We start from the raw sequence: 12,994 nt of genomic DNA on the forward strand, positions 1-12,994 counted from the left end.
ACAGTGCATACTGAAAGAAAGTGAGATGTAAATAACAGATGTAATCTGCTCACCTACACTAAACAGCTTAACCTCAGACAGCCAGGGAATACCATTTTCCTTGTGAGGCTATACAGATCCATAGAGAAATGAGGCCAAGAGGCAGAGGGACGGATCACACCTGATCCTGTCCTAGCCCCCCTGCAGCCCTCTGGGGCTCTACCTGGGTGGCCAACAGGCCCAAACATGATGGAGTGGGTGCTGGGGGAATTGGGTGTCAGTGACCTCTGAATTAAAACTCTTAAGTTTAAATCATCATCAAATCCACTGAGTAACCCAAGGGCTGATAGGCAGATGGGTGGGAAGAAGAAATTGGAACTAAGGTCAGGATTCCTCCAATATACACCCAAGGAGAGACTTTAGGCTTCAGTCTCTGGTAGGCCATTCACAACTACTGAATTTCAGTATTCATCGTCTACTCCTAAAAGGTAGTTGACTAGTTAGGTGGGGAATCAGGCTTTCAGTCTGACATTCAAAGTGCTGCTGGACAATAAGGAAATATCCAACTCACTCTGTTTAATTATCTCAAAAGCCCTACATAGCTTACTATGCGCCTTTGCATTTCGATCGCGAGCACAATACATGAATGTCCATAGGTTGCATAATGTATACAAATGTATCTGTTTTCTGAAACAGGTCGACAGTTCAGCCAATTCATGATTGCAGAATGCTAAAAAGAACAGATAGACAACTTGTCAACACTGTGCATCAGGTTTGCTGTTCAAGTATTCTGTGAAACACTAGTCTCTGGGAAGTCTTGAGAGTAAATGCGAAGCAAAAAACAATACCTCCCTGCCAGGCAGATAAAACTGAAAGTGCAATGAGCAGTCATAGTAAACAAATAACAAAATGGATTGTGTGCATCCGTCAGAATAAAGCACAGATTATTTGTAATAGTGAAGAGCCAAATCCCTCTTCCACCGCTCACAGTTGACAACAGGACAACAAGCATGTAAAAGGCTCTTTATGCTTTTTGTCACTGACTTAAGTTATCAACCAAGAGATCTGTGCTCCTCAACCTGAGTCTCACATTTCCCGCCCCCTCTGTGCGTTTCCTATGTGCCCAGTCAAGCCTGACTGGAGCAACGCTGCAGAAATCTGACCAACTTCCAGATCAGGTTGAGTCCCCGCTTCTTAAACAGGGAAAATTTGTGTTCAGGGGAAGAAAAAGAATCCTAAGCCAAAATAAAAGGTGAGGAGCAAATCCATTTCCCTGTGCTGTCAAACAATCCTTTCATTCACTGCTATCTAAATGACATTTAATTTGATTCTGCTGTTGATCTCTCTGATACCCTGAGTGCTTCCAAGACATCTATTCTGCCTGTCGTGCCACACTGGGTGGGTATGAAGGGAAAGAAATCTGATGAGCCGTCACGCAGCATCACGCACAGGAGCAAGCATGCACATGCACACACGCACGCCCACAAATGCTAGAAAACATCCTGAAATAAAACCATAGGTAGCAGGTCTGATTTCACAGGATACACCAGGTCATGTGAGACAGAGCTGGAAATACAAATTGGGTTAACACACATGTCCGAGCACTCGTAAAGCCGTCTCTAGAAGTTACCAGTTCAAGTTACCTTATAGTTTCAGTCGACTGAAATCATTATCATGCACACTAACACTGTGGAATATGAACTTATAAACAAGCCCTTTGCCTGCAAGTTTCATAGGTCATGGTGTCCTTTGAACCTGCCCTTTGTTCTTTCTCATTTAGGTCTTCAAAGCATGAGGTGTGTACAGGCTGATGGAGCCTGGACTGGTGCTGAGCATGTTTTGCAAAGAGTGCATAAGCCAAGTGTCTTCCTCTCTTCCCTCCAGTGACCCCTAATGGAAGACAGAGGGACAAGCTGCCAACTAAATGTATAAATAGCAATTTGCAAAACATTTGCTATCTCTGACTCCGGTTTAGGATTTCTTTGAACTGAAATTATCATGATGATAAGAGAAAAAGGAAAGATACATTCATAACTAAGTATTAAAACAGGAAGAGTAGCTGCCCTGTCTAGGTTTTCATGCCATTTCTTTTAAAATTCCCAGACTATGACAAAGCTTCATACAAAAAAGTGATGCCGCATACTCTTGGTGCAGACAGGCATCGGGTTCTGCAATCATTTATCGTTAACATGTAACCTCTATTAACTTAATGCATGCATTCTTTCCATGAGAGAATGAGACTCACACACAACTACTGTGCAGACAGCACAATACTGCATGTAAATTTCATTTTAAAAATGAAAACAAAAGGCTTTGAACGTTTTTACTGATAAGCTCGACTAATGAAAAAGTAAGGGGGGCAATCAATATTATGTATCATGCAAATTATACACCCTTATGAGAGCCAGTGTTTAATAATGAAAAAAATTGGTTCATGGAAAACTTTACAGGTTAGCATCTGGGATGCGACTGTGCATTTTGTGAGATATCATCTGTCTAGTTGAAGCTAATGACAGTGGCTGCCTGTGTCCAGGTTTAGACATTCCAGCGGCCACAGGGTTACACCAGGACATTAGCAAAGCCTCGCAGTGGAATTAGCTCATTAATGTAATGGTAACAAGATGGAATCAGCTTCCCTTGGGAGAGATATGGCATGAGCATCTCCGCAGCTGCCTTTTTTTGTAAATCACTCTGCTTATCTGGGAGGAGTAGGTGATCAATACAGCAGCATTACTGTAAACAGATAATGTAGCGTACTCTGGGGCGAGCGTCTGTCTAGCAGCCCATTATGCCGTGCAGCCATCCAGATGACGGAGAGTGATAAGTAGACAGCCAGTCTGCGTCCTTGTGTTGCATCTCGTCACTAGCTCCTCACTACACTGACCTGACTTGGCTTCATTGTAAAGACTAGGTTTTGCTGTTTCCATGTCCTTTCAAATATTAAAAAAGGAGTCAAGTAAGAGTAGTTGAACTAAGGTTGTTAATATTAAAATGCTCCTGGGAACACCCGGATTAAAAACAATGCAGCTCCTTTTGTTTGCATACAAAACTACATTTACAGTACAAGCTACAAAAGAACAGGCTGGTTCAACCTGTAAAGTAGAGCACATTGTCTTTATGGGATTAGCCTGAATTCATGTGTTCATCTGGGGCTTATCTTCAGTTCAGTCTTCAGTTCACAGCTGGTAAAGCTCTCTGGGGTCCAGCGGCAAAATGCAGCATTTGATACAGGACTGACTGAAGTGCAAGCCAGAAAACTTAAGTATCTAGCCTGATTCTGAATAAGGGACAAAAAAAAAAACTTTTAGGAATTACTGGGTCTGTGTAATTTGTTATCAGTGTCATGCATATGTAAAATGCTCTGTAGAGAAACCTGTTTAGGCATGGGGAAGGTTCAGTTATGAAAGAAGTGGCATTTCAAGGCCATTCCATTATCATTACTCATAACTCACTCCAGAGTTTGATTGGATGGGTACACAGAGGATGAAAGACATGCCTCAGATCTTCACCTCCTCTTCCTTTACTAAATCATGTCAGGAGGATAGCTTAAATGCCAAGAAGGTATTGTGTGTACTTAAGCTATCATGCACACATGTGCAAACAAACTCAGCAAACAAACTCTATGTGCAAAGAAGACAGTCTCTCCATTCAAGTTAATAACATTTCTTACAATTCAGAAGTCTGCTTAAAATTCCCAGAGATTACAGTGATTGAGAAAGAGAGGGTAAAAAAAAAATCAATATACATGTGATGCCCTGTAAAAGCCTTTTAAATATAAGTAGCATTTGTCCATTAGTGGAGATTCAGAGACCAGTAAATGCTAATGAATGGGGGAGCAAGGCCATTCCAGTCCATTAGCGAGTCCCACTAGTGAATATGGCAGCCTCTCCGAGGTTATCTACTGGCAAGCCACGCAAACACCAGGCCCACAACTCAAAAATACTCTGCACTCTAAATGATAAATGGGACAGATGTGCTTTTTGTGTTTCAAGAGAAAAGAATGAACATAAATTGATTACCAAAATGGAAATGCTTTCCATTTCTAGAAAGGCAGCATTGTTATTCATTAATACATTTAGTGAGTATTTATTGAGATGAGTCCACGATAAACAGAGCTAAAGTATCTTAGCTGAGATTAGCTCAATTGCTTTACACAACTGCAAAAACATCACAAATAGTAAATAATGCAGTGCTGTCAGTGAGGTCAGTGAGAGGATACGGTCAAAGCCAAGTCACTAGGAAGACGGGATGTAACGTCGGTTAAGCTAAAGGCTTCTAAAAATCAAAAAATCGAAAGGTATGGACCAACCAGAGGCCTTTTTTAGGCCTTTGGGTTTGCAAAATGTTTTTAAATGTTTTTAGGTACAACCAGAAATGCAAAAAAGAGAAATGTTAATACCTTTATTTCATCACTCATATAGCCAGCCTGCATTTATAGCTAGGCCAAACACACCCAGTGTTTTTGTACCTGTTGTACCTGAAGGCCAAAGGGAATTTTGGTGTAACACTGAGACTATGGGGAATAAGTTTACGTTTATCTTAGTGATCCAGTGTTAGAGTAATTATGAACATGCTCCACTTACAATATGAGTTATGCAAATACAACTGTGTTTCTTTGACACAGTATACTATTCACTCTGTAATTAAAACATGTAATGTACCACATGCAGAGCAGGGTTATATACTAAGAAATCCTGTCAGTGAGTTATTGTGATTTATTTGTTTAACTTGGCAAATACAGTTTTTGTTGTTGTTGTTATTTTATGATTTTATGTATTTGACTGCAGCCTGAATAGGAGTAACTGATGTAGTCACTCTGATGCATCAATGGAAAGGGACACTGTCTTTACTTGCATAGACACTGAACCTAAAGTTGAGCTCACGCTTCATCCACAAGATCACGCTGACCAATGTCTAGCCTAACCACCTGGTGTCAACAACAACAACAACAGGTAATTAGAATGACCGACCTTTAGGGTTTTAAATGGCCTGCTCATTGTCTCAGAAATCAAATCGTACAAATCATCAGCTAAAGGGTCAGTTCACGCTGCTGGCTTGGACCCGAAACGTAACTGAATCATCATAATCAACTTAAGCGTATAGTAACTGATCTGCTGTGTTGAGCTGTGCATTAGATTACCGGAAGTTGTGCATACCTGAGCACATATGCCACTTTTTCAGAGATACTATATTTCTATATTCAAGTATGCATTTATGAATGATATGTAAATACTGGCATCAGATGATGGCACTCACTTTAGAGGTATACGTGGAGCTGCGGTGGGTGTGGAGGCAGCAGTGACGACTTGCAGAATTTGTTCCAGAGCAGACAGACCACCTCCCACTTGGAAAGCCACTTGATCTGCATTATTCTGTTGAGACGAGGACACACAGAGAGAGAGAGAGAGACAGAGGGAGACACAGAAAGAGAGAGAGGGAGAGAGAGAGTGTGTGTCAGGGACAACAAGCCACAGGCTGGACAGGGGATTACATTGCTCTCACCAGGGAGGGAACCTCTGTTTTTTTCCAAAAGGGGTGAGGGAATGAAATCTGAAACAAAGTGATCCCTAAAGTATTCCTGTTAAATCTAAAAAGTGCACAACAGGGCAAATGCTCTGCAGGCTCCACTCAGCACCAGGGTGGTCTCTTCAGATGAACATGGACTAAGCAAAATCTACAGAAAAGGCCCAGGAGAAAAACAAAGAAAAGAAAAACCTGAGATTTGTAAAATTAAGGAATTTACTCTTATAGGATTTGATGCAGCATAGAATCTCAGATTTTTTTTTATAATCATAACCAAGCTGACAACATATAGGATCTACTACATTTTCCATACTTCATGGAGGGTGGAAAGGAAGATGCTACACTGACATTATGTCAACTGTTGAATCAGTGTTTAGAGGGAGCAAAGACCCATGTATATAAAACCTTCTTACAACCTGATACCAGTGTGTGTGGGTAAACAGTGCCATCTCAGAGGACCTCTTTATTTCGATTGCCCTCTCCAATTTTTTTTTTCATTCTTTCCCAACTCAAAGATTTTATAGACAAATGACCAACAAGCCAGTATACTGACAGACATTTCATAAAGTTTCAAGATGATTGTATCATTCTGTGTCTCTGGCCAGAAGGGATAAAAGCAAACATGGTGCTGTTGTTGGTGACTGTGTAAAGGTGTGACTTCTCTGAGTTTTTATGTTCTCAAAACTAAGCACCTGAAAATACATTTTACAAAGTTACAACCAGTTCCTATATTCCTATTTTATCAGGGCTTTTTAAAATCTATTTTAACCTGTCCTATTGTAGCCTAGAATACACAGTAACAGTGGTAAAGTCAGGTGCAACTACCTCTAGTCTTTCACAAGAATGTGATGAAGGTGATTGACGTCTGGTAGAAGGCATTTTGAGTAAATGTTCCTGCTTTTGAGTGGCTTAAGTCAAGAGCAAAATAATCTGGGCTGGTACTCTTTTACCTAATTACCTAATTTGTAAATTAAAATTATGTGTTTCATGCCTGAACAAGAGCTTTGTATTTGCTACTGACTTTTTATTGCACTCTAGTGAGCTATTTATTCTTGTCTGGTTTTATCAACCGAGAGACTACATTCAAATCAACTTTACTTGGTAAAATTGCCTGTTAACACAACCTGCTTGCTCCTACAGATGTACCATCATGTTAAAACTAAAATGGAAAGTATGCAGACAGGGTTGAGGGTTGAGAGCTCTAGGTACTGCTCCACTAAATATTAGAATGAACAGGACACCTGATTTAAGCAACTCTGATTTGGTATTACTGTTGGTGTCAGATGCAGCAGTTCCAGCATATCACAAATGGCTGCCCTTACAGGATTTTGAGGAAATACAGTGTCTAGAGTTCCCGGTGGATAGTGTGATAAACAAACAAACAAAAAAAAAATCCCATTAGAAGCAGTCCAGTGAGCGAAAGCACCTCATTGATCAGAGAGGTCAAAGGAGAACAGCAAGACTTACTCAAAGGACCAAGGAGTCCTGTTTTCCATTGTGAATTTGTTGTAAACAATATAAATTCAAGAATGCATACTCTGCTGTTCCAGTGGTTCAGGCGGGTGATGTTGTTATGGTGTGGAGAATGTTTTCTTTCCTCAAATTAGGTCTGTTAGTTCCAAATGAGCAGACACATGTTTTCATAGCCACAGTTTAGCCTTTTTCAAATGAATAGATCCAGCAGGACTATGCTCCATGTCAAAAAGCAAGTATTGTCTGAAGATAGTTCCAGCAACATGATGGTGACTTGAGTTTACTTCAATGTCATGTGTAGTCCCTACATCTCAACCCAATAGAGTCTTTGGAGTAAAAAAATATATTGGAATCTAATAAAGCTGATACTGAGGGTATATAGTAGGAGCTCTGGGGATTTGTCAGGTAGCTCTCTCTGCTTTGAGGTTATGCACTTTTGTTTTTAATATTTGTTACTTTTTTCCCATAAACCCCTTCTGGGCACCAGATCACTCTTATGGAATAGTTGAGCTTTACATGGAGAACAAACAAATGAACTTAGTTGGGGAAAAAGGATCAATCCACATCGTGAGATTTATGAACAAACATCTGAATAGTTGGGTCATGCCCTTGTGTGATGATAGGAGAGGGAAGGTAGAGTAGTTGGCAGGGGGTGAGATGCTGTTGCTACAGTGTCCTATAAATCAACAAGTACAAAGGCAGGAGCAAACGCTCTTATCTGGCATGTTTGTGCCTGGGTTGACAGGGAAGAACGGGGCTGGGGGGGGGGGGGGGGGGGGGCTGCTGATGGAGGGCTTTCTTCACACAGAACTGTGGAGGGCATGGACCATGTTACACTGCAGGTCACTCCTCCAACTAATGAGGTTACAGGCTCCTCACTAGTGTGACAGCACTGAAATCCAGCCACTTCACAATGCTTTTGTTCTGCAGATGGGAAGTTGCCAACAAGCCTGAACACATTGAGAGAGAAGCGCTTTGCCAAATTACAGATAAGCTCTTCATCTGTCAGTCATGCCCGCTGCTGAGGTAACTGCTCCTCAAGATCCGGTGGCAGGCACACACACAGCATTTGTCTAGGATTTGGGACAAAAACGTCGACATAAGCACACTAGGGACTCTTGACGTGTGTATGATGAGGATTACGCAGCTCCTTTACAAGGCCCCAACAGTCCGAGCTCTGTTTGTTAAAGACTTCATCATGACTTCCTTTTCTATAGGTTGCCAACAGTTTCCATGCCTAATCAATTTGGTCCCAGTCACTGAGGTTGGCTTAACCCCTCTCTTAACCCTCCCATCAACACACCTACCTAAAAGCTTCTAGGCTAAATGAGAAAAGGCAGCTCTTTCATAGATGCTTATCAAATGGTATTAAAGGGGGTAACTGGGACCTGCCCAGTCCTGGCTGTCTCCTGTGAAAGCCAGATGAGAGCTGCTTGGCTAGTCGGTGCCTTTTCTGCTTTGCTGACAGATTTATCTGTTGTGATGATGGAACAATAAGGGTGAAGAGGATTATGTTCAAACTACCTGACATACTATCTTTAGGTCGTCTACACATGCAATGGCCCACAGAAAACAAAAAAGGCACCGGAGAAATTACTGTGAAGACACACATTTCACCAAAAACAAAATGACTAAAGATGAAGGCTTGTTTTGCCTCATAACAGCTCTGCAGTCAGCAAGTGTTGATCTTCGTGCTGTACAAAGCAGTTGTCTTTCTGAGCAAATGGGACGCAACATCTGGTGATGATATATCTTTTCTGCAAACCTCACCACGTAAGGGCAACAGAAATCACGTTTGTATGTAATTACTGTGACAGTGACTATACACACTAAGCTGAATTTGTATACAAACTTTTAAACAAGATGAAAACAATGTCTGTCATTGTATGAACGGCGGGGATTCACAAATTACTGTACATTTCTGAGAGACGGTTACAACAAAGACGCTCCACCCAATGTTCTTGCGGGGCCATGTGTCTGCGTCTGATCACACACACCACAGCAGAAGCTCAAATAAAGCAATAACAGAATGAGCATCTCATTTATTCTCCAAAAAAGACAGCCCTCTGCCAGAGCGTTAAAAGGAAATGAGGCAAAGGATAGCTCCTGAATTATACAACTGGAGTAAACTTATCCAATTATTATCCAGGGTGACCATTATTGCCCAGGCTAATCAGAGGGACAAGCAGCTGGTAATTCTTGCTGCTTTGGTGTTGAGATGGATGACCCAGACTGTGCTTTGTAGTCCCCTCCAAATTAAAGCAGAGGGGAGGGTTCAGGCTCCGCTGTCCCGCCCCAGCAACAGATGGGCAACAACTGGAAGAGAGTTCATTAAGGATGGGCATCAACCTTGATCTCCACCTATGAATGATTAGTAAGTTCCTTCCTTCACTAGTATTGTCTAACAAAGAGTGAAATGGGTACAATAGATCCCTCTCCTTAAAATGAATTTCGTCATTGTACAGCCTCACAGAAAAGCCTGTGAGGGGTAAACAAAGTTCTGTGGGCTGAGTCTTCTGTAAACCACAACAAGACTGCTGGGATAAACATTTTGAGGCAGAGCATAAACTTGTGTGTTTACAAGACATAACGGCACATTATTTAGTACGCTGCGTGAGTGCTGAAAGAGAACGTGGAAATCGGTAATACCACAAACTGTGTTTATTCTATAAAATGAACAAAGATTAATCAAAGGCCAGTGTGGTGCAAAATCAAACCAGCCACAGAAACCGCAGACAGCCCCTAGTTGTAACTACTACACCAAGAGGTTTATGACTGTTTCACTCCCTATTGGTCTTGTGGTGAGGAAACCAAAATAAGGCTCTTTGGGGACAAATGACAGCCCCCGATCTCTGGATTTATGGGCCTTATTGTACAATGGTTCAAAGTGGCTTGGTCTAATGGGAGAAAATAGTAACATGTTAAAGAAAAAAGCCATCTAAAACTGATGATGATTCATCTATTAAGCTCCAGATTAATTATTTCATGTTTACATCAGGATGACTACAAACAACGAGAAAGACAAAAATCTATGAATTGCAAGGCTCATAAACAGACAAAACAGAAATATTTAAACTATCACTGAAAATAATACTAGGAGTGATGTATTGGAAAACCTTAATTTACTTACTTAATGGGCACTGCCAACAACAAACGCTTAGTATACAGCAGACAAGTAAAATAAGCTTACTCATGCATTTGTTGATCACTTCATTTTGTACTTTGTAAAGCGGTTTCTTAAAACAAGCAATAAAGGAAAAATAATCTGTGATAGTTTAATGCTCACAATTTCATCCATGTGTGGCGCAAGAATGATTTCGCTCATTATGAAAGAGAATTTCTAAACAGAAACTCACAAACTCATTACAGTCACCTTTGCTGTCTTTGACAAAGTTCTGACATGGCTGATCTGGGCTGTATCTGTCAGTCTGCTGGAGGCCCATGCCAGAGACACGGCCGCCCTGCACCAACCCCCATGTCCCCAGATACAGCTCCCTCCAAGCCCACTGGATGGCTCAACTGGGCCTTGACAGCTGGCAAATGAAAATGTAAATACAGTCTGCAGGCTTTGGTTCTCAGAGCGCCGTGTTCCTGACAGTTCCTTACCTGTCATAAACACTGCCTTTTAATGCAAAGCCTTTATTTGAAAGCAGTGGTAAACACTTTGGACAGTATATAAATATGAGTGCTTAATAATAAGGCAAGATTGCTGCAAAAAAAAAGAGGGGTTCACAAGGAAAAATTGCTCTTTTCAATCACCCAATAGTTGAGAAAAAATTTGGTTTGACACAAAATAAACCATTAGTGGCCACAGAGGGAGAAGCGCAGTGGGGTCAGAGACTAGACCCAGCTAGCGAGCAGGGGAAGGGGGGCTCAAGCAGCAGAGCAGGGGGGAGGGTTGGGTGTTGTCTAAGGAATTAGCAGAGAAAGTGGAGACTGAATCAGATATGGCGGAGAAAAACAAATCTCTAGGTGACTCAATGACATGAGAGATGCTTGTTAGGTCAAATAATCTAAACGGTCCTGACTTGAAGTGACTCAGGGGCCAGACAGCCACGCTGACGGAGACTCTTATTTATTTGACTTTGTCCAGGGATTAGAGAAGGAAGTGCTCCCCAGGTTGCCTCCCTAGCCAATCACATGGCTACACATGGGTTTAGGTGGATGTTTTTGTACAGGGATGGTTAAATTTAAACAAAATTACAATACAGTTTAAAAAGTGCTTTTAAAAAGAGAGGTAGAAAACAAGCCGCAAGGGCTAAGCCTTGATCTGTCTCTATGTCTGTAACACCAGTGTTGAATGGAGCACAGCTCCTGGCCCACTGACCTCTGACCTCCCACTGGGAGTGTGTGAAGCTGAGGGGAGGAGCCCTTGTGTAGTGACAGCTTGTATGCTACTCACATCACATTGGTCTCCTCCTCTCCACTTACAGGGTGCTGTGCCACCCACCTCAGCCACCTCTTCCTTTGCCTCTCTGGGGAAATTCGGTAATAGCCTCTCTAGCCATCCCCTCTTTGTCAGTGATGAGACACCATAAACTCTCTATCCTCATGCACGCCACCATGCAGAGTGGGATGTAATGATGGCTTGAACCGCAACTTGGCAGGAAATTTATGCCTCATTACAGGAAGTGGACTGTATATTCTCTACTTCATAAACACTGTGACAGGTGCTTCAGTTCCTTCTCTCAGTCTCAAACTGAAGTGAGTTTTACTGTCAAAAAATGCCATGCAACAAGAATTCCAGACCCACTGTGTTTAAAAGATGTTTCAAATCAACTATTGCAGTAATTGTCTGCCATTATATCATGCAATTTATATAAATTCATAGAAATGTAAAGAAATGAAAAGAAAAAAGCAAATTCTCTGAAAAAAGCTAAATTTTCATGCCTTTGTTCCATAAAGTCTTTTGCATTGATGGCATTTCATCTGGAAATCCAATTTACCATTGTCTAAACCAATGACATGTGAGTCGTGCAAGCTACATAGACACAAGACAATGCTTGCTCTGGTGATAGGAAGCTCCTCGATTGGTACCATGTGCACAATGAAAACACAGCTAATCTGGTCTGCATTAACCAATAACCGAGGGCAAGTAGTTTTGGAGTAAGTGATACTCTGCATTGGGAGGGTGAGACAGAAGGAGCCAGAGCCAAACACAACTCATCACTCGAGAGACAAGCCAAAGGGCTGGCCTGTCCTGCAGTCCTGAAGACTGCTGCAGATTGTTCGGCCGACAGCAAAGCAGCATGGACGATGTGCTGAACTGAAGCAGGACATTCTCAAGATACCAGCATATTATGCAACTAATAAGATGTCAGGGGAGGACTAGTGTGGTAAAACTGCAACAGTAAGACACATCTTCAAATCATTGTTAACAGACATCCATTTAAAAGGAACGCAGACGTATGGGTGTGTTGAAGATTTTTGATCCTCACCATAAAGCCAAAAATATCTGAAAAATCCTCTGTTAACAAAGAACAGCTTAAACAGACACACTGTATATATAAATTTTGACTGTTAGTGTGATCCTTTCCTTGCTGTACCTGTTTCTCCAGGATGCGGGAGATCTCGCCCAAGGTCCTGTCCAGGCCAGACACTTTGTTGTTGGCCCAGTGGCCGCTGTCTTGACCCTGCAGCTGCTTCAACAGGTCCTTCACCAGGCGCTGCAGCCTGAACATACAGGTAGGAAATACTGTCAATATAAACAAGCACTGTTCACAAACACCACAAACATGTTAAACCTGCATCTTTCCAATGACACCAATCAGATTCTACCTATCACTGCTTTATAATTATTACAGATAATTAGGAAAGCTGAAAGAAAAAAAAAAAAAAACATACTTGGCCTTGTACGGGGAGTCGGGGACCTGTGTCTTTGCCTCCACTGACATCTCATATTCCTTTGCCCTGCAGACGGAGGAGGAGGAAAAAGTCTTTCAATCCCAAGAAAAAATGCGTGGCCTGTCAGTAAAGAACATGAAGAATGAAAAGCGCAGAGAGAAAAAGTTTGAGTCCG

General features: G+C 41.7%; 1 protein-coding gene across 4 annotated transcripts in view; it reads right to left on the reverse strand.

Moving 5' to 3' along the window:
* Positions 1-12,994, reverse strand: part of scaper (S-phase cyclin A-associated protein in the ER) — a 60,680-nt gene that overhangs the window by 20,633 nt on the left and 27,053 nt on the right. For all 4 annotated transcript variants that reach the window (XM_030053574.1, XM_030053573.1, XM_030053571.1 and 1 more), the window contains 3 exons: positions 12,820-12,885; positions 12,522-12,648; positions 5,236-5,351 (listed from right to left, as the gene is read on the reverse strand). In XM_030053574.1, the coding sequence (XP_029909434.1) occupies positions 5,236-5,351; positions 12,522-12,648; positions 12,820-12,885 (309 nt within the window). The remainder of the gene's footprint in view (positions 1-5,235; positions 5,352-12,521; positions 12,649-12,819; positions 12,886-12,994) is intronic.

This window comes from Myripristis murdjan, chromosome 6, assembly GCF_902150065.1.
Source record: "Myripristis murdjan chromosome 6, fMyrMur1.1, whole genome shotgun sequence".
NCBI classification, from domain to species: domain Eukaryota; kingdom Metazoa; phylum Chordata; class Actinopteri; order Holocentriformes; family Holocentridae; genus Myripristis; species Myripristis murdjan.